General features: G+C 37.6%; 1 protein-coding gene across 2 annotated transcripts in view; it reads right to left on the reverse strand.

The window, feature by feature from the left end:
• EGFLAM (EGF like, fibronectin type III and laminin G domains) overlaps positions 1–22719 on the reverse strand; it is a 97531-nt gene that overhangs the window by 18983 nt on the left and 55829 nt on the right. For both annotated transcript variants that reach the window (XM_083351025.1, XM_083351026.1), the window contains exons 7-14: positions 20616–20782; positions 17682–17797; positions 14485–14827; positions 13666–13766; positions 11005–11105; positions 9961–10105; positions 7862–8051; positions 1291–1416 (exon numbers count right to left, since the gene is read on the reverse strand). In XM_083351025.1, the coding sequence (XP_083207151.1) occupies positions 1291–1416; positions 7862–8051; positions 9961–10105; positions 11005–11105; positions 13666–13766; positions 14485–14827; positions 17682–17797; positions 20616–20782 (1289 nt within the window). The remainder of the gene's footprint in view (positions 1–1290; positions 1417–7861; positions 8052–9960; positions 10106–11004; positions 11106–13665; positions 13767–14484; positions 14828–17681; positions 17798–20615; positions 20783–22719) is intronic.

Consider the following 22719-nt stretch of genomic DNA (forward strand, 5'->3'; position numbering starts at 1 on the left):
GAACCCTTTGTAGCTTGATGTATTCACAGAAAACTACTAATCAATTGTTAGGACATGGGCACTTGCGGTGGTGGAAGAGAAGTGAAGAAATATTAGGTATGTGCCTCATAGCTTAAGATGCAGATATGTATCAACAAGATTTGCCTTATGATAGCATTGCACTGGTTATCATTTTGATGTAACATTGGTTTGCTGCAAACGTCTATGCTACAGTGATAAAATGTTTAAATATCTATGGCATTTTAACAGGAAAAAGCAGTTGCATAAGTCCATGATCAAGCTAGTCAAATATTTCAGAAGATTATTTTATGTATTCATTGCCTTTACCATAAAGTAATGTACAACAAAAAAGATACTGTGCATGGTTATGAATGAAACCAGGACTTCCCTACCTTGTGATCACTATAATTGATATGGCTTTTGTCACTATCTAACCACAATAGGAGGAGCTGACAGAAACAAGATGGAAGGAAGTTGCAGGATCCATTCTGGGTCGATTACCAGAGGTTTAGTCTTCTGAGCTTTCAGACTCATGCTGGAGCCCATCCTCAGGGAACTTCTCTCTCACCAGAATGTGGGTTCCAGTATGAGTCCAGAAGCTCAGAAGACCAAACCTCTGGTAACCAACCCAGATTGAATCCTGCAACGTTATCCTGGGACACATATATTTGTTTTCATTCATGGAATGAAGTTTACAATAATGGAGAAGGAACAAAGAAACCACTAAAGAACTTCACACGTGTTGCTAAAACATAGTCTTGGGCTCTCTGACAAATCTCAAATAAGCTAGAGCAGAATTTGGCCTTCCATTCCTCCCCACACCCATCTTCTGCTTCTTCAGAGCCAGGAGAAGATTTTGGCAGAAACAGTTGGACTTTTAAATATTATAGCATCTAAGATTTAAAACAAAGAACCTAATTTTAAACACATTATTGAACCTGTAGTTCTCTTCCCTAGCAACATGTTCCTCAAACCAAGATCCTTGGTTCAAATCACAGAGTTCAGACAGTGAACATCAACTTTTTTCCCCCCTCCTAGCTATGGAAACGGAGGAGGAGAAGCGTATGCCTGATGTTTTCTTCACTCTCATATAGAATCATAGGGTTCTAAGGATCCTTTGAACCAGTATCCAATTCAGCAATAGGATATTATTTGTGGAAGCCACAGAATCACTGATATGCAACAGATATTCTGTAAATATGAATTAAAATGGGTGTCTTCCTGAATCAGGTGCCCTGCAGAAATTCTGGAGTACAGCTCTATTTCTAGATGACATAGACATCTGCTCACCTTCTTCACAGTGGTGGCCTTTAAATCCAAGTGGGCAAAGGCAGATGTATTGATCTGCTTTGCTGGCCATGCAGGTACCACCATTAATGCAAGAAGTTTCATCACAAATCCCACTGCTACATTCACCTAAAGCAGGGAAAAAGCATAAAGCAGTGACTTATCATTCAAGTAAGTCAGATTATATTTGATAGGTGCGACTTTCCGTTGATTGAATGGACAAGTGTGCACTGTCTCAAAAGTTCAATAAAGATTTTTGTTTTCCATTATAATTTCTTGCTCCCTATACAAACATCACAGTAGACATATAAATGTGTTGCCTTCTAGGTAACACCTAAACCAATTAAGAGATTGAATTCCAGGCTATAAAAGGTTTCACAAAATGATAGCAATGAAGCAATAATTGCAACATTTTTCTACAAATGACTTTGCCAGATTTTATGCTCTTCATTAACTTCTTTCTTGTTCTTTAGTCAGCCTACTCCAATCTTTAGATTAAATGCCATTTAACTTCAATTGTCTTATTTTTTTTCTCTGTCTGATAGAACCTACACTAAGAGGTGCTAAGCAGCAGGATCTCAACTTATTAGCTGCAATGCAACTTGTTAAATATTCCATCTGCATGGCAGATAATCCATATTGCCAAAGTATAGCATGGTTATCGGTACATTTCAAGTTGTTGTAATCTACAAAGCTCCGACCTCCTGTCTCCAATTATACCTGTGCATACCAAAAGATCATATGGGATTAGCATGATTTTGCTTATTACTTATTGACCAAATTCACATGGCTGCCTATCTTATAGTACTCTGGGTGGTGAACTAAGAATTGTTTAAAAATACAATTATCCAACTAAAAGGAAAATTGTGTCATATCCCCTATAAAAATATCTCTACCAACATATTGCCCATGCTCATGCCAATGCTCTATTAACATCCTGGTCCCAGTGCCTTGGGAAGGAGGAGAAGCCAGGTTTTCATAATCTTCCAGAAGGCTAACAGGGTTACGTCCATCCATATCTGTGAAATGGGCTGTTCCATAATGAAAGTGTCATGAGAGAGAAGAAAATGTTTCCTCAGACACTGCTTCACTCTGGGGACCCTAAACAAGCCCAATCTGTCAGATCTAGTGGGACAAGCAGAAACCATTGGAAATAGATGTTCCTGCAAGTCACATGGCTCCTGCTATAATAAACAGTGCATCTACCTGTGGAACAGCATCCTCTTTCCTGCATGACACTTATTCTGATGGCCTTTAGAAAGCCCTGAAGATCTGCCCTTTCCCTCTAGCAATGGACCAGGGTACTGCATAAGCATCAATATGTATTAATCTATGTGAAGTATATTTTGATTCCTGCAATAAATGTGTTCTTTCTATTTCTATTTTTGTGGTTGTTTTCTTGCTAGTAGTTGCCCAGAGTTACCTACAGGTGGCCAGCTTTACAAATTGAGTAAATTAAGTAAATGTATAGAACATCTTTTATAATCAGCATAGTCATTATCTTGTTATCTAATGGGAAAGTGGCAATTGTCAATGCTGGCAGATTTGACTCTCTCTCAGATCTGAAGTGCATTTAAATGTCACCATTTTAGTCATTAAAGAGTTAGTGTAATGCAGGATAATGTGGCTTAATGTGCACACTCAAGGGACCATGTCTAGCATAGCAAACCTAATCTTTTACTATACTTGGAGGAAGAAGTTGAAGAAATTGATCGTAGAAAAATTCATGCAGACATTTCAAGTTTAGTTTATATTCACTGATGAATTATTAGATTTCCAATGCCCTGAAAAACATTCAGCAGGACACTCCTTTGAAATGCCTGTGGATCTGCATTGAAAATTGTCTTGGACTCTCTGTGAGTGCACATACCAAACACTTCACTGTGCAATTCCTGCAGGCATTTTGCAGGTGTATCTACACAAATAATAACTGGGATTAGCTGCATGTTTTAGAAGCTACTTTAATGCACTGTTTCACTTACATTAGCAGGCTTGTGTCCAATTTGTAATCACATGAACATGGGGATGCTGCAACAGTCACAACCATGAGTTGTAAGTTCCCTCATTCAGTATTGTAACTTTGAGTGGTTGTTGAATGAGTGGTCACTGAACAAGGACTACATGTAATTATATTATACAGGATTCCAGTTTGTCATCCTGGGAATTCTTAGTAACTTTAAATCTAAACAATGACAGAATTCACTGATTCTTTCTTAGGTGGCAGGGACAGCATTACAAGATTACAACAACAGCTTTTATCAAGACACAGAGTAGAATTTGGCACTATTTTCCTCCTAAGGAAGGATAGTCTTAGCAATATGGCCTTCAAACAGTTCCAAAATGAATCAGCTGAAAATAGTGGATGCCACCCTTGCACTGATATCCCATAAGGTCACCATATAGGAAATAATTACAAATATTTTTTTTTCTAATACTACCCCTCATCAGTGGTTTTTGCCAGAAACCTCCAGTTCAGAATATAAATATGAGTGCTATATTCATTTTATGGCTAATGAATATTCAACAAGCATACTATACAATAATACAATATTTGTATGATTCCCAATCTATCAATCAACCAACTGAAGAAAAAACTGCACGCTAAGCTCTTATGTTCTATAAAGAATATTATGTTCCCCTCTTTTAGATCTTCACAAGCAGAAGACATACAGGCGACATATACAGGGAAGATTCATCTGAAAATTTTATTTCATAAACTCCACCCAAAACGTGGACTCTCTTGAACAATGCCCTGATCCTAGAATTTTCTAGTTTCTTAAATTTTTGGTTGGATATGAGGAGATAGTGATTCCCAAATATCTAGAGACATGATGTCTTAAAACACTAGATCTGTTGAAATGATTTAGTGGTCAAATACATCAAATGGAACACTCTTTTTTTTAAAAAAAAGGTGCAAAAAATACAAAATAAGGTGCAAAATGGGCTTGTACAAAATAGAACAGAGTAAAAAAAACCTGTCAGACAGATGGGACAATGAACAAGAAAATAAAGTAGAACTGCCTCCTTTATTACTTCTGTAATCCCAAATCCAAATGAGAAAATCAAACAATGAATTCATCAGAAACCAGGGGAATTTCGTATAATTCACAGATTACACAGAAAACAGCAGGAACTACTGGTACTGTGGATTAACTGAGTCTACCATCCATTCCACGTGCCTCCAAAACACCTTACATTTAATAGGCTTATTTAGAAGTCCAAGTAAATTCAGTATGTCTTACTTCATGTAAGAATGTACAGTATAGCATTGCAGATAAAATACCTTGACTTTTTTTTAACTTATGAAATCCAAGACACCATTCCACAAAAGATTGATGAGCCAACTTGATATAAAAGCCACAAGCAACAAATCCTATAAAATGAAATACAGCCTTGATCATATGCTGAAAGGGAAATATCAAATGGAGTTCTCAAGCTTCAGGAATAAAAACCCATTCGTCTTATCGACTAGATCACTTCTGCTCCCATCTGTTCATTCAAAACAAGGCAACATAAAGCATAGGTTTACTAAAGATATCCTATATACAAGGACAGTTGGGACAGTTACACAGTCCTAAACATTTCATACAAAGTGAGAAATAGTTTCACAGATGGGTAGAAGGAATCGAACCACTGAAAATGCTAAGTTTCCAAAATTTGGGTTGTCCTTGTTATTAATCTGTTTACAGTTCAATGCTTAACATTCAACTCAACATCGCAAATTGGCCCAAACAAACAAACATCTTTTAAATGTTGTATCTTACATGAATATATATGGTGGGTTTTGATAAGCTGTGTGGTAAAGGCAGCCAACAAGCAGTGCAGATCAGAGAGAATTTTTTTAAAGTTTCAAGTCTTGTAGTATTCTATAGCTTCTCACTCTATCGTGAAATTGCACAGTAGGCTTCCCCAAGACCTTATTTTCTTCAGTGCCTGCTTTCTAGGTCAATTTATTAGCTTTTTTAATGTCCCACAGATACCCGGTATTTCTATCCAGGGGAGAGTTCAACAACTCTGAATGTGGTTGATTGCAGTTACTGCCCTCTTTTGATAGATGTTATAAAAAGAAAAAAGGATGACCTCTTATCTAAGTTACTCTAGACCTGAAAATTAACTTTGTATCTATTTCTATCATTGGTACACCACAGGGACATGAACAATCCTTTAGATTGTTCCTAGAATGTCATCTATATTTTCTACACAAATTCAATGGCTTAGATGGATTTGCAAGTAACTGTGATTCAAGGTTGCTTGTTATTTGTAAGGCATTAGATAGCTCTGGACCAGGTTTTCTGAGGGGCCAGCTTCTTCTATATTTATCTGCCTGTCCAGGCTGATTTAATAGGCTTAACTTCCCCTAGAGCCCATGTATAAGGCATTATCATCTGATAGGACCTCCCATTAATTTCACTCCCTCTGCATGGAAATTTGGTACATTCCTTCCCTACCCAGTTTCGAGAGCAGTTACAAGCTGATTGTTCTACATAGCCAATGGAAAGAGGGCACGATGGGAGTGAACAAAAGAACCTGGCTTGCATATGACTTTATACAGACAGTCCCAGCTGAAGGTAATTGGAACTAGGAACTCCTTTACTAAGCGATGCAGTTGTAAAACACAATGTCATGTGACCACATAAACTTATGATGGCAGTTCTGGCAACCCCAGTTGCCCCAGGCAAAATCTTTGTAGTCCCAGCCTTGTGTGATCATGTGATCACCATTTGTGACTTCCTTCCAGCTTCCCCATTCACTTTGCTTTCAGAAGCCAGCAGTGTACTTAGCAAATGGTAATCACATGACTGCAGGATGCTGCAATGTTGTAACTGTGAGCCGGTTGCCAGGTGCCCGAATCACAATCACGTGATCATGGGGATGTACAGCAGCTGCAACTGTGAGGACTTATCCCTCTCATTCAGTGCTGTAACATCAAATAGTTGCTGAATGAGTAGACAGTGCTGTCTTCCTCTTCCCACTGCTTGTGAAGCAAGTCCAGCCTGGGGATGCTTTGTGAAGGCCATGACATGCAGAGCAATGGAGGTGGCAGGGATGGTGGAGGGCGAGGTGGCAGGGGCATCAGAGGGCATCAGAGGGCAGGGATGCTAAAAGGGCAGAGATGGAAGATACAGTAGGTCAGTGGTGGTGAACCTATGGCACATGTGTCAGAGGTGGCACTCAGAGCCCTCTCTGTGGGCACACATGCCATTGCCTCATCCCCACCTCCCCCCGTGGCTCCCTCCTCACCAGATGCCCCCCCCCAGAGGAAAGTCACCCCCGAGCACACCCTGCGCAGGACAGCACAGCCAATGACATGGCAGCCTGGCAGCAGAGACAAGACTCACCCTTGCAGCCTGGCACGTGCAGATGATGCTGTGGGGCATGGACAGAGGGCATGGCTGCCATGGCACTGTTGGGCTGCCTAGGCAATCTGTAGTGGGCTGTGGAGGCAGTGGGTGGCCCTGCGGGTGGGTGGAGCTCAGAGCAGGGGTGGAGTGGGCAGGGCAGGGTTGGAGTGGGCAGGGGTGGGGAGGCAGGGGTGGGCCTGGGTTTTGGGCACTCGGTCTCTAAAAGGTTCACCATCACTGCTGTAGGTGTTCAAGAGACTTGAAGGGCACCCTGCAATCTTAAACGTGGGCAGGTTGCCAAGTGCCTGGATTTTGATGATGTGTCTGCAAGGATGCTGCATCAGCCTTAACTTCAAGGACTATAACCATCATTCATTCGCATTCATGACTGCACTAGTCATGATGTTGAACAGTTGCTGAATGAATGATCATTAAACTTGGACTATTTGTACCTAAACAAATAAACAAACAGAACACAGAATTATATTTCTAAGAAAACTCATTATCTAGATTCAGTCACATTTAGAGTAGATTCACTAAATTATCCTATTAAACTACTTTAAATGTTGTTATATTGGGATCTAACTTTAGAAAGTGTTGAATAAGTACTGGGATATTCAGATTAGTCCAACTACAACTATAGATGTTCAATATGTGATACTGATTGACTGACATATTTATTCATTCTACTTGTAAAACATTGAATCAATACAGACTCACAGTCATTTACAAAATAATCAATAAAATTATCTACGGTAAATATAAGCAAATTAAATTAAAATGACCAATAACCAATCAATTTTTTTTACTAATAAATCAATCTAAGTAATTCAAAGTGAAATAAATTAAGGACAACAATAAAGTCTTCAACTAACTCTGTAGAAATCTCTTGTAGTTTCCAGAATTTTAAATAGGATAGAGCAAGTCTTAATTTCTTTGGGGAGTCCATTCCACAAGTTTAGAACAGCAACTGATCAACAGCTTTTCCTGGCCTCCACCCCTTTTGGGCAAGTCTATGTCACAGGATTGTTGTGGAAAATAGTGAAGAAAGAAATTTTATATATATACTACTTATTACTGCTGGAGGAAAGGTGGAACCTAAATCTAACAAATAAATAAATTAAAACAAACCTATAACATAGAACAAGGTCAATGCAATAACATTATTAGACTGGATAAGTTGGGTTTTATGAATCAGATAAATGAGTTAATGGTATCTATGTTGAACTTACCAACATCTGCCCCACTAAGGCTTCTTCCCAGAGGCCAGGGCCTCATGTCGATGGGCTTTCCATTAATAATGAGTAATTGAACACACCCTTGGAAGCCATGATTGATTCCTACTGACTTTACAAGCCAGTAGGCTGTGGGAGCACCACCAACATAGAAGGGAGTCCGAAAAGTAATTTTACTATATTGACCCTAGAAGCAGAAGGCAGACAGGAAACATGTAATTAATATTGAGAAAATCATAACTGATAAAGATATTTCAAAGACTGATGGCTAATCAAACTTTAACAAGAGCACAAAAACAGGATATTGATTTATGAATTGATATTATTGTTATTTGTATGATATTAGTAAAGTATGACGAAGATGCTTATATCTAACTTTATTTACATAGTAAAACAGTACCAAAAATTGCAATGGTGTAATGAAGGGAAAATGGAAAAAAATATGGAGAAGAAAGGAGGATCAGGGAAAAATACTGTAGTATTGAACAGATTTATACTGAAAGAGTTAATGTTAAATAGCTGAACCCAGATAACATGTTGTTTACTAAGCAATAAAGACTATAATATTTACAAATTAATAAAACTTTAAAAAAGAAAAGAAAACTGACATATTCTAATATAAAGTTACTCTGTCTAATGTTATCACCCTTATCATCCATCATCACCCTTATCCTCCTAAATGCATGATCACAAATGGCCATCTCGGCTCTCTGGGCAGTTGGCTGGTTAAACGTTGGAAACTGATACTGCTGTAAGGTTTTTCTTTGCTCAAAATAATTAACAGATGTACTCCTCCTTAACTGAGTGGGAAGCACTGGCTAATGATTCTGAGATTTTTTAAAGATATATTTTATTCCCAAGTGACAAAGCAAAAGCAAAAGCACTATCTAGAATTTTTGGATAGTGACATCTGGAAAACAAGGGAAGGAAAGGGAGAGATCCCTAGTAAATTATACTAGGGATAGTACAAGCCAGTGATAGTTTAAATTGAGTTCTGGCTTCCTAAATATACAGTTGGCGATGGTTTAATGTGGTTTGTTCCAGGCAATGAGAATACATTTCCTCTGTCTACATAAAGGTAAAGGTAAAGGTTCCCCCGCACATGCGTGCTAGTCGTTTCTGACTCTAGGGGACGGTGTTCATCTCCGTTTCAAAGCCGAAGAGCCAGCGCTTGTCCGAGGACGTCTCTGTGGTCATGTGGCCAGCATGACTAGATCCAAAAGGTGCATGGAACGCTGTTACCTTCCCGCCATAGTGGTCCCTATTTTTCTACTTGCATTTTTTACGTGCTTTAGAACTGCTAGGTTGGCAGAAGCTGGGACGAGTAACAGGCGCTCGCTCTGTTACATGGCACTCGGGATTCGACCCGCCAAACTGCCGACCTTCTGATCGATAAGCTCAGCATCCTAACCCACTGAGCCACCGCATCCCTTCTGTCTACATAGCAGGTCTCTATTTTGCTTTGTTCATAAGGCCAGCAAGATCAACTATCCTAATAGTTTACAGCATGACAAATGAAGATGTTTCCACTGTGGAAACACCCATCACTTTCCACCTTCTCTTTAACATTGGTTGGTGCTGGAAGGGGGATGTGAGTTGTAGCAGATAGCTAGAGTATCAGCTATCTGCTGATTTTTAGTTAGCTTCAGAAATATCTTGTTATTGCTTAACAGAACAGGACACCAAGAGGTGTGTAAATAGTAGACTAGTCTTTCACTATGTGTTGAATCAGGATCTCTCTAAATACTGAAATCATGGTCCAGCAGCTCCAGGGATTGAAGCACCGATATCCTTACTTAGAGAAAGAAGAAGTCATCCAGCACAGTCATAGTTGAAGTACAACAGTGTGTGGATGTATCAAGAGAAGATGGAAAATACCATTTCTACATGACACCCAAGAAAGTCAATATTAGCCAAGGAAAGAAAGGCTGTAACATGGAGATATATCCTTAAATAATGGTTAAAGCATCTCCAAATTGAAGTTAAGGAAATACATAGAGTGTCCAGTAATTCACAACCCCTGATTTTGAGAATTCTGGTGTTTTTTTTTACTTCAGAACAAACTATATTATTGCCCTTTATCACTAGTAACTCACCTGAGATTTACCAGGAACTTGTGGACTGTTATCCAAACTAAGCCATCCATCTATTCCATCTCTAAATACAGTCACACTGTGCCAACTACCCAGTTTAATTTTGTCCTTGCTTATTATTGTTGCAATTCCAGTTCCACAGTTGAACCTGAGACCAATATAGGATAATGTGAGATAATCAAGCCTGGATATGTGGGAACCTAAATTTCAGGGGATTTTTTTTACAGACTATCACAATGACTTTCTCTATGATCAAAGATTGCATAGTCATTTGACATGTATTAATATTTTTCTATTATACAGAAAATCTTTAAATATAATAATTTGAAGAAATCAGAAACACAGTATTTACCACACCAAACCTACCATATACTTAAAGAGAAAAAGAAATTGCCAAATTTTGAGATTTCGTGACCTTACACCGAAAAATCACACAAAAATTCTGAAAACCCTTGGCATTTTTAATTTTTAACCTTGTACTATATCAACAAAATATTAATTAGTCTTTCTTTTAAGTATTTAAAAATTCCATATTTTCATAGCCTTAGCACTGCTACAGAAACCGGCATTTCAAAAATGTTCTAGCAATGCTTATTTTAATCTGTCCTTTTATGTTTCTTTACTGTGGGCAAAAGGAAAGGTCTTTCTTAATTCTTTTCTTTGACAAAAGGACTTCAAGGATTTTGAATCCTCTAATTGTAGACATAAAAAAGAAAATGTCAGTTATAAAAATAAGAAACTATCAACTTCCTGAAATGATTTGAAGATTCAGAGAGTCTGCCTTGCTGATGGCACAATGCAGCAAGGGAATAATCCCAACTCCCTGATAAGAACTAACACTATAATAATAATTCCAGTACTGCATATATGAAAAGAAGTTGTCAATGAGTTGATTGACAAGGAAGAAGATTATGAGTTATGGTCTCCTGATCCCCTGACTTTGTGCAGAGCACATTATTATAATCATGTGCTTATCACCACTTATTTTTAAGTGAACAAAGTGGAAAGGATAATGAGATCCTATAGCTATTTTTGTTTATTGCTTACCTGAATTGAACGCTTCGCCTGATGATTGCCAGTGACATGAAATCACCACGACCATGCTCATTCTCTCCACAATACAGAAGCAAACCATCCTCTGCTTCTGCCTAGGAATGCAAAAGCAAGGAAAATCTAAAAGCCATTGTCTCTCCAGAAGTACAGTGGTACCTTGATACTGAACTGCTTTGAAACACGTCAAATTTGATACTTAACACATTTTGACGTGAACCTTTTGTCTCGATGCTCTTCATTTGTTTGATATTTGATGGGCAAGCTAGAACTTGTTGGTGTTGGTTGCCTTGTGACTAATACATTATTCCTGAAGGAGGAAATTTGTTTGGTACTGGACATTCTTGGTACTCATCATGCCTCCCAGAACCAATTAACAATGAGTACCAAGGTACCATTGTATATTGTAAAGCTGAAAAAGGTGTAGAAAGAGGCATATGAAAAAGGGGACAGTTCTCCTTTAAAGGGATTGTAGCATGGAGTGGGAGTCTTTAGTTCTGAACAAATAAAATAATATGACTAAAGTTATGCATCATGTGAAAAATGTAGACAAAGAAATGTAGACAAAGAACCAGTGGAACAACCTGCCTCCAGAGGTGGTGAATGCTCCAACACTGGAGGTTTTTAAGAAGAGACTGGACAGCCATTTGCCTGAAATGGTATAGGGTTTCCTGCCTGAGCAGGGGGTTGGACTAGATGACCTTCAAGGTCCCTTCCAACTTATAATGATTATGATTATGATTATTAAATGTTCCTCTACTTTTATCATTTAGAACTTAGGGTCATGGACTCAAATTAAATGTAGTGTTTTAAAACCATAAAAAGAATTGGGGCAGAAGTTTCTGCACAAAACATGGAATTAACTGTTATCAGATGGAGTGATGATCACCAATACAGATTGTTTTTAAAAGAAAACCAGACAAACTCATGGACTGGACTGTCAGTCTTGATTACCATAAATACCCCAGGATCAAAGGTGGCAATTTATGTGTGTATACTTTTGAGTCAGTTTTTGACTCCTGGATCAGTCTCTGCCATTGCCTACTTCCTATGAGTGAAAGAGAATCAGAGTAAGCACAGTCACAGTTTCACTTAGGGGCCACTTTATTTAATGACCAAGTTGCTGTTCCCAATTGTGGTCACTAAATGAAGACTACTTGCATGTTCTTCATTTGATACTGTTTGAAGTGAAGCTTTACCTCTACTTTACTACTTTGCTACCCTTTACAAAAGTAGCTGCACAGGATAGGAAGAACTTGTGTCTCTGTGTGCCTGCCTTGAAGTAGCTTTGTGACTCCTGGCAACTGCCTGAACTAGTCACTACAGTTTTCTTGGCAAGATTATTGGAGGTAGTTTTCCATTGCCTTCTTCCTAGGGCTGAGAGAATGACAGGCCCAAAATCACCCATCTGGCTTTGTGCCTGAAGTGGGACTAGAACTCAGGGGCTCCAGGTTTCTAGCCTATTGCCTTAACTACTATACCAAGTTGTCTTCTTATGAAGAACATTATACTGTAGTACCTTTCACTACTTTCTGATTCATCAGACATGGACATTTCTGATAGCTATGATTGATTGATTGATCTCAAGATTCATGTCTTATCTTTCTCTAATTAAAAAAAAACCATAGCCTACATGTTTGTCATTCCCAATGAAAATCAAAACCTAAATAGTTGTCTTATCTATTGTATACATTTTGCTTCAGTTCACTCCGAAACAAACAGAATATGAGGTTATATCATTTTGCATTTGCAACTAAGCACAAGTCACAAAACAGTAGTCTCTAAAAGAAAAATCTAAATCCCAGATTTCTCTATATTAAATCAAATATTCTATTTTCTACAGTGCACCTGTTTCTACACTGCCCCCAAAGTACATAATCTGTGGGTAGGGTTGCTATATTCCTTTGTAATACATTAAGTTCCCATATCATTATGGGAAGATGTCTAACCTGTCATTTACCAACATCTCCAATCAACATGTTTAGTCACTAGGGAGCATGGAAAAGATCAATGATTGTTAATAGCAATTTCAGCCAGGTCTAGCAAACGCCACCAAATTAACATATTTACAGGATGAAATGAATGGCATTTTCTTCCATATAGATCCATACTAGCATAATACATTTGCTTGGGGAAAAAAGTATGGGATTTTGTGAACAATTTGGACAGGGGTGTTCATAGAACACAATAAAAAAAGAAGGGCACATGACATAATTGAAGCTGTACCCATTTTTAATGTGTGACACAAAAACAGATGAAACTTCAATCAATCTTGATTGCTATCTTGATTTTTTTTATTATATTTAATGGGTTTTTTTTTACCAATTTCTATTCCAGTGTTAAAGGGCCAGTGATATATGGTAGCAAATGGGAAACTCAAATGAGCCTTTCAGAACCAGATTCTATCTACTTTTGTGTTGCATAATTTCTCTGTAATAATCATGTTCTGATTTAGCTACATTTTTGTGATTCTGCTAAAAACTTTGGCATATTCTGTATATCACTATTTTAAGTTGCTCTCATACAGAATGGCAAGATACTCACATTTACTTTTGGTATAGATGTATTAACAGATTTTCTTTGACTCATTTAGTTGTTAGTTCAAATGTTGCATAGGTTTTGCAAAAGCTTTTTAAGTTCAAGACTGCATTCACTTACCATAAATTCAACAGTAATTTGGAATGTCTGATAGGAATTCTTAAGAGGCTCAAAGGAGATATAGGAATATCCAAAAAATTGAGGATACTGAATATTAATATCTGAAAATCAATAACAAAAATATTGCTTAGCAGTTAAGCATGAAATAACAATCATTTTTAAAAATTAGATCAATATAATCTTGGCATTACATTTTAACAGTCACTGCCAACTTCTTAAATTTTCCTAACTGGTCCCTTCATTTCAAAAGTTTGAAGAATCACATATTTTCCCTATCTTTCTGTTCTAAGTGTGGTTTTAATAACAACAGCTTCAGTATGTTCCTCATTCTAATGTCAAAGCTTCAGTGCAATGCTTTGCTTTAAGGGAAAAAAGTGCATGGCCAAATTATAATGTATGAAAAAGTTATGGGAATTCAGAAACAAAGCCAAGTCTGGGACACCCCAAAACTGTAATGCTGACTTTGAACATTCTTAAAATAGAGGCCCTTAGGAAACTCACAATCAAAGTACAATTAAAATAAGCCAATTCTTGTTATTCGACCTAAGCAGCTGGTCATTAAAGTTATATTGCTTCTCAAAAGGTATGCTGTTTACTCAACCTAGATGGTAGATATGAATTAAGTTCCCTCTAGATTTTTGTGAAACTCACCATCTGCCCAAAAGCCAGCTGTGTCTTTTCCAGTTATGGTTCTTCTATGCTTGTAAATGCACTAAAGTGTCAAATCAAATATATGAAATGCTGCTCTGCAAATCTGTCCTAAACCAAGAAATCTTTAGAATGTACAGATAGTTACCAAAGCTTTCCAAGTAAACCAACCTTCTGAACAACTCTCTCCTCCTTTGCCAAGGTTGCAATGGCAACGAGAGCCACTCCGCTCATAATCATTGATGCAAAAGCTGTTGGTAGAGCAGATGGTTTCATCACAGGACTGATCAGATTGTCGTACAACTGAAGTCCCGCTGTTCCTCCTGATGGCCTTAGCAGTAATGCTGGAAGGGGTAGTAGCACGTGGTAGGAATGTAGTTGTTGCCATAGAACTGACAGGATATGTAGTAGGTGAGAGCAGCCCAGAAAGGAGTTCTGCATTAGATCCTTGTATTATGTTGGTTTCAACCAAAAAATTTGTATTGCCTCCTTTGATAGCAGGAAGTGGTTTGAGCTAATGAAAAATTTATTTAAGAAATGTGTTTAGTAAGGCCAAAGCTTAATACTACAGTTCTTAGAGCTAAATGTTAATCATGGGTAGGATAATGATATTCAATAATTACTCAATCTGATACGATAGCAGTAGAATGATTTGCTGGCAAACTTCTCGGATAGGAGTGTTCTACTGCGCCATCTCTTAAGGAGAAGAAAGCTTTACTTAATCTGAGCCAGAATACCGATTAAGTGTTTGTCTTCACATCCTCCTAACCATAACTGAAATAGGTCTTGGTAATTATTTTTATATGGCATGGCTCATGACATTGCTTTTATCTCATCTTTACTCTCCTCCAATCACTGGGACGCTGGCTTTCATAGCTATCTTAGCTGGGACAGCAGAAGAGAGAAAACACTTGGCTTTCATAGACATATCTGCCTGATCAGTGTTTTCTCAAAAACTTATGAAGATACACTTTATATACACCAGTTTAGCATTCTTTTGAAATAACATTTTTTAAAAAGTACAGGGCTTTTGAGAGAGCATTAGACCTGTGTTAAACCTGGGAAAGAGATCAAGGTTCTACTAAGTATGCATTGCTGGTTTTGCCCCCAATGAGTATGTTTTCCATTATTTTGCATGGTTTCATGTGGTTGTGGTTTTTACTTTTACTTTTTCCTCTTTTAAATATTTTTAGAAGGTGTTGCAAGAAGAGAACTGAATTCATTACCAGCATGACCGTTCTCATCTGTTGTCCATCCTTTGCCACTTTATTTTCTATGCCTATCAGTTGGCTATTTTGGAGGCATTAAACCCATAGAAGAGCATTAAACCCATATTCAGAATAATCTAAATAGATTGGATCAGATAACTTGACAGGTATATAAATATTTCATTCCTGGCATATATCCACATTTGTCTTCCATTAGGAAGGGTCACTGGTGGGTTTTTTTCTATCTCACTAGTTCCTTGGGTATGAAAATTCAACTGTGAGATCTGCACCTGTTTTCCTGACTTTTTCTGTGTTAAAATTTAAGGACAGTATAACTTACCAGTCTAATTATTGTGACATAATAGATTTCAGCAACTTGGGCTACATATTTCTGTCAGTTAAAGAACTGATGGATAGCACTTCAATGTGGTCTACTGACTGTGACTTAAAAGGCTAGTTATTGCAGTTTTTATTCCCATGGAACATAAGGAATAGCAATAAGGAAAGGTATATCTTTTCTTATAAAGCACAATAACTTTGAATCATCTATTGATCTGACTGAAGAGATATAGCTCAGGAAAACACATGCCTGTAAAAAGCTGTATCTTCAGCCATAATATCTCTATTCAAAGCATCTCATACAGCAAGCAGCATAGGAATTATTTTTGTCCAAGATTGTGAAATGACAGTGCCAACAGAACATTTCTTTTTCACTCAGTGTAAAGCAGCGTCTCGCATCTCTCTTATCCTATCATGAACCACCTCCCATGGCTGCGGAAGTTTGGCCTGTCCTTCAGGATTATTAAGATAAGATAACAGTCTATTCATATTTTCTCTGAATGAATAGGGAGAGCAGAAATCAGGATGCTGTCTGCAGTCCCTAACTTTGGAGAGCAAATTTTTTGGAATGCAAAGCTAACCTGAATTGTTTCAAAAGACGTTTTTTTCTGATAGTCTTCCTTTTTCTTACAAACCCTATCCCCACAAACGAAAGGCACTTGGTAGACTTTTCTTTACATACTTTCCTTTATACAGATAGCCCTCAACCTACAACTACAACTGAGCACAAATTTTCTGTTGCTAAGTAAGACATTGGTTAAGTGCATTTTGTCCCATTTTACGACTTTTCTTGCCACAGTTGTTAAATGAGTCCCTGCGTTTGTTAAGTTAGTCACACAGTTGTCTTTCCCATTGACTTTGCTTGTCAGAAGGTCACCAAAGATGATCACATGACTCTGGGACACTGCAACAGTCATAAATATGAGCCACTTGCCCAGCAAATACGATTTTTGATCACATGACCCTGGGGATGCTACAACAGTGTGAAAGTGTGAAAACCGGTCATTAGCCACTTTTTCAGTGGTGTTGTAACTTTGAACGCTCATTAAATGAAGTATTATACATCAAGGACTAGTTGTATTTAAATGATGGCCACTATCTAATTTCCCAGAAAGATGGCCTTTGATGCAAATAACAAAAGCCTTTGGTGCAAAGGATTAAATCTGCTTCTAGAGTCCAAGTAGGTTAACAATTGAGCTGACTATTCAACAGTGCCAATAGAAAAGCATCCTCTACTACACTTGAAGGTAATATACTAGCTTAAGGTGTCACACATCAGACTGTTCTTGCCTCCAGAGCTTTGCTATTGCTCCTGCCCCACAGCATCCATCACCTGAGTCTACCGCCTCATTCTGTCTAATGACAAAGGTGGCCTGGGTAGCTGCCACATACTGCACTACCGCAATTTAAAAAATATGGAAAAAAAAGAATAATGTATTTCTTCCTCTACTAATGGTGAGCTTCTTCAGCTACTAGAAGGGGGAGGAGAATTTTGAGGTACTTTTGACTGAAATAAAGTTAGTACAGTATAAATGAAACGGAGGTTATGCAAAAGGTAGACTTCAGTGGCTCTGAAGCAATTACTCTCTTCCCCCTCATTCAATTTGTTTCAGTGAAAACAAATACGTCTGGGGGAAAAAAATCAAAGGCTTCAGAGGATCAGAAAAGGAAGAAAATGTTCATACTGAGTCAAATGCAAACGAATACTTAATATAGCACCAGAGTGTATATTTGTCGATAGACTTGTATTTGATCTCTATTTAAATCCTGCACTAAAAATGTTAAGCAAACAAAATGCCAGAGGGACACGTATGGATGTACCTCATCGATATAAATGTCAGAGTCTGAATCATCAATGTCAATTCCATCATCATCACCATTTCCAGATTCAGTCATGTATGGATGTCCGTAGCTTCCACTCCCTAACTCTTCCGGATCTGAGAAGATAAAACTGGCATAGTCACAAATGTATGTTTTTGACATAGTCTCATTTCATATAAGGTAAATGCGCTAAAACTGGCTGGAGTTTGTTTGTTTGTTTTTTGGTTTTTTGGGGGTTTTTTTTGGGGGGGGGAGAAATTTCTTTGGGAAATAAGGCATATTTCTCCCTTTATAATACCAAACATTGGCAAGATTAACCTTAATTTAGTTGTGTGAACAAAGAAGTTCCAGATATGATTCCAGAAAACAATAATTATTCTAGGCTGTAACAAATAAGAGATTTACACAGTGTAAATCAGGGGTGTCAAACTCAATTTCATTAAGGGCCGCATTAGCATTGTGGTTGCCCTCAGGGGGCCGGGTGGGTATGGCCTGGATGGGTGTGGCCTACTGGGTGGGTGTGGCTAGAGTGCGTATGGCCTACTGGGTGGGCGTGGCCAGCTCTACACCGTTCGCATCAAGGGTGCCTATGGGGGCCTGGGCAGGAGTGGGACAGATCTGAGGGTCTCTGGCAGAAGGAGGGTCTCTGGGCCAGGGCCAAGACAATGGGGGCCGTTCCCTCACTTTTTCCAGGATGGCTTCGTGGGCCGCATGAAACCACTTCGGGCCTTGTGTTTGACATGTTTGGTGTAAATGAAAGTCAGTTCAATATATCCTTTGGGGCATTGATGAAACAGTTGTACATTAAAATTCTGATTTATTTTTTTGTTGCTTAATATGAACATAATTTATAAATCATGAAAATCATTTCATAAATCACTTCATTTTACAATAGCTTAGAGCAGGGGTCCCCAACCCCTGGGGGCTCCTGTTAGGAACTGGGCTGCACAGCTGGAGGTGAGCGGTGGATAAGCAAGTGCAACCAAAATCATTCCCCACCCCCACCCCCGTTCACGAAAAAATTGTCTTCCAAGAAACCAGTCCCTGATGTCAAAAAGGTTCAGAGCCGCTGGCTTCGGGTTTATGTACTGATTATTTGTAAAGATTTGGCCCTTTGCCCTTATCCAGATTTTGGATAAAGCCAAAGTTTGTATTAATTTTGTGCAAGTAATATATATAAAATGCAAGTTTTTATCTGTTTTGCTTCCTTTATGTTATTATTACTTTTAAAACGGCTTTTTGATTTTTCCTTTCCTATTTTAGTTCTGCTGCTTTGTGGTTTTCTTTAAAGCTGATTATTTAAAATGGATAATAGATATTGCATTCCCAATAGTAGAAATGCTTTATGAGCCTAACAGAGCAGTGCTAGGGAAGTATATTTCATTCTTGAATTATCCAATGTTTTAAAAGTGCCATGAAGGACATCCCATAGCCCATCAGAACTTATTTTTGTACAGATCTTTAGTGTGCAATGATCATTAGCCCTCTTAAGGCACACTCCCATTTGTGTAGCCATAATTAAAAAAAAGCATCCATTCTAACAACTAATAAGGGTTATGTTAATCAATTCAATTCTAACAAGTAAGAACCTGGTTAAGCCTTTTTCCTGTTGCTAACTTAGGTGGCAATTCAGTTCAAGAACTTCAAAACGTTCTGAAGCCATCTTATTAAGGACCCAGATTGTTGGGGGCAATATGCTGACTCTGTAAACCGCTTAAAGAGGGCTGTAAAGCACTGTGAAGCAGTATATAAGTCTAAGTGTTTTACTTTCATTGCTATTATTATTTGCAAAATGCCATTATGATGGAATGATACAGAGAGACTGAAATGCTCACATTGTAAATATTAAGGACATTTTTATTGAAGACAAATAACTTTATGCACTCAAGTTCTCCTTATGCTAAAGATTAAATGAGACAGTATAACTGGTGAATGGCAGTTTTTTCCTTCTTTGTTAGCCATGTTTCCAAACGTGATTGTTACTATTCTTCCTAGGCATAAATGGGAATTAATAATCTCTTTAAGAAGGATTGCACTAGAGATGTCACTAGTGCAGGTTAAACTTGTTAGTTGCCCAGTGTTGTGCATAATACCAGTGAATCAAATCTGCTTTTTTATCCCTCAAGTGGATTGGTTCAAGCAAAGGGTGATGAAGGTTACACTGGATTTCTCAGTAACACATCAATATTGTGGGAGCCATCAACCATTATTCCCTTGCTTTAGAAAATAGCCTACTCAATTGTAGTAAATCAAATTTCTCATCCTTGGTTGTGAAAGTTCTGAAAATATTTTCATGTACAGATAAACAGGATGTCAGAAAAAATGTGCACCCAGTAACAAGGATTTATGACCTTCTTGGCAAAGATATAAATGATGATTATATCTTCAGGAGGTTTCCATAAACATTCTCTTTGGAAGTTAAATTTAAACACAAGAAATCAAAATAATCAGGACAATTCATATGAAACCTAGTCTAATGAAACCAGAATAAAGAGCTACGAAAATAAATAAAAAAAGGAAAAGATAAAGAATCTAATGCAAAGGTTTGGATTAAAAATAGTATAGGTGATAAGACAGAAAAAAATAACAGATTCTTAATATTACAGATCTAAACATTTTGGATCTTACTTTTATTTTTATCTTTTATTTCTAAAGAATCATTATTCTGATGAATGCTCTGCAGCCTTTAATCTGCCCCAGCAAACTGTTATTCTTCCCCACATGTGCCATGCTTAACTATGAAATATAGTTATGAAAGAAGAAGGGGGGGCTTGGTTTTCTTGAATTATACCTATGTTTGGCATTTTCATAAGTCATATGTTGAGGAAATGAAGGCAGCAGGGAAAGTTGACTATTTTTAAAATAGTCAGTAGCCAGGGAAAGTTACCGGCCACAACATTTTCAATGCTCAGCAATATAACGTTGTCTACTCACGGAACATGCTGATTATATCACTGGCAATGCTTGGCAGGCTGGACCCATATGAATTTGTAGCTCGGATGGCAAACCGATACTTGTCATTTGGAGTTAGCCCCTTCAGGATCATAGAGTCCATCTGGATCTGCTCTCTAATTGCTGTCCAATTGGTATCAAAATCGGGTCTGATTGGTATGAACAAAGAGCCCAAAATGTAATTAAAGTGAGCTTAGTCAATTAGCAAGAGCCAAACATTTGCCAATATTGAACATTTGCTAAATTTGCTGTTCTAACAGGAATAGTGAATGTGAAATTTAATTACATGATTTGAGAGTTTTACACTGGTTGGTGTCTCCTGATTGTTTTGATTTTGGTAAGCATAAACCTCAGATCCCATTCTCATGCTAAACAACAACAACAACCACAACCACAGAAGAGTTATTTATTTAAAACATTGATAACCCATTCACCATCTGAAAAGACTCTCAGAGCAATTTGCATGCAACCAGTACAATAAGGTGGTTCCTGCCCACAGACTTAAAACTTAAATGGGCCAACAGAAAAAGGAAAAGGAACAGGAAGAAGAAAAGAGACGGACCCTGGGCATCAGTGCTTATTATAACACAGACATCAGTCCCAAGGGGTTTTTAAATACATTTCTAAAAACCCTTAAATAAATCATCACATTTTTATGTAACAGAAGAAGAAAAAACAGATGTATGTGGCAAAATCACTTTTAACTCTATTGAATTAATTTGAATTAAATTACATTTGAAAGTTAATTAAATTAAATATTTTTTTTAATGTCCCCAGCCAGTAATCTCTTTTTGCTGGTCCCACCTACTGCTGGGAGCAAAGTACCACTCAAAGGCCAAGTCGAGGTTGGTCAGCTGGAATGGAAACATATCAAGAAAAGGACTCTGCCATTCTCCACCAAGCTGATGGAATGGCCTTGCTTTTCAACTTCTGCTGCTGCAGCCTAATAGAATGATTGTTGGCTAATGAGAGAAAGGTCCAATGAGCTACCAAATATGACAGCTATCATAGACATGTATATGCCAACAAAGTGATACACTGATATTAATATTCTCTGGAATGTTTCAGATCAAAGCAAGTCAATACAATTTGAGACCTACTAAGCTAATCACATATCATGTACTGTAAACTAGATGATTGATAGGATTTGGTTAGGAAACTTAAGCATGTTTATATAGCCATTCAGGAGAAGATTGTGTTTATTTAAATTATAGCCATTATTTTTAAACTTATCATTAAAATAGCTCTGCTTCAATACAGGCAACAATGTAATTACAATAATATGGAAGAGAATAAAAACCCTAAAACTGCATTATCATGGTTATTTTCATATGAGGATTTTTAATTAGTTTTTTTTAGTGTAATATTTTTATTCTCCAGTGATGAATTAGTGGCCATCTTTTCTCCAGTCACTTTTATGTCAGGGCATCTTTCGTTCCCTGGCTATATTCTCACTCCAATAAGAAGCTCTCCTACAGCTTTCCTTGGCTTGCTCAACCCTATATTTTAAATTGTTGGTGTCCAGCAAGGAGGCTAAATCAAAAGCAGGTCCAAAGGATATAAGAGTCAAACTTGCTAGAAGCTTGCAGAGAAAAAACAAAATTATTGACATGTGAACATCATAGCTGTGCTGAGCGCTCAGTATTACAGGGATAAATAGGAGGAAGAGGCTATCCTTTTTCCCATGGGATCATTCCTACCCTGTTCGATATAAATGACAAAACTGCAATTTTTACTCCCATGAGCTTGCTAAAGTTCCTACGGAAATGACTGAACATAACAGACTGAAAGACTTTGACACATAAGACTAAATTGCTGTCCCATTTAGTCTGGCATCCTTGAAATTTTTACTGCAGGAAATAACTTTTCAAGTTTTAAATGTACTACTGTTTACATAAGAAACCAGCTGCAAACATTTTTTGGAAGCATTCTAATAAAAACTGTAGCACAAGAGAGATATTTTGTGTGGGCTTTTTTTTCTTGTTTGTTTTATTTGTAGCCCAGAGATGCTGTCAAAATAGACTCATCTGGCTTTTTCTAATCAGTCAATATAAAAATGATTTAATAATCTGAAGGTCATTTTTAT

This window comes from Vipera ursinii (genome assembly GCF_947247035.1).
Source record: "Vipera ursinii genome assembly, chromosome: 2".
In the NCBI taxonomy this organism is placed as follows: Eukaryota; Metazoa; Chordata; class Lepidosauria; order Squamata; family Viperidae; genus Vipera; species Vipera ursinii.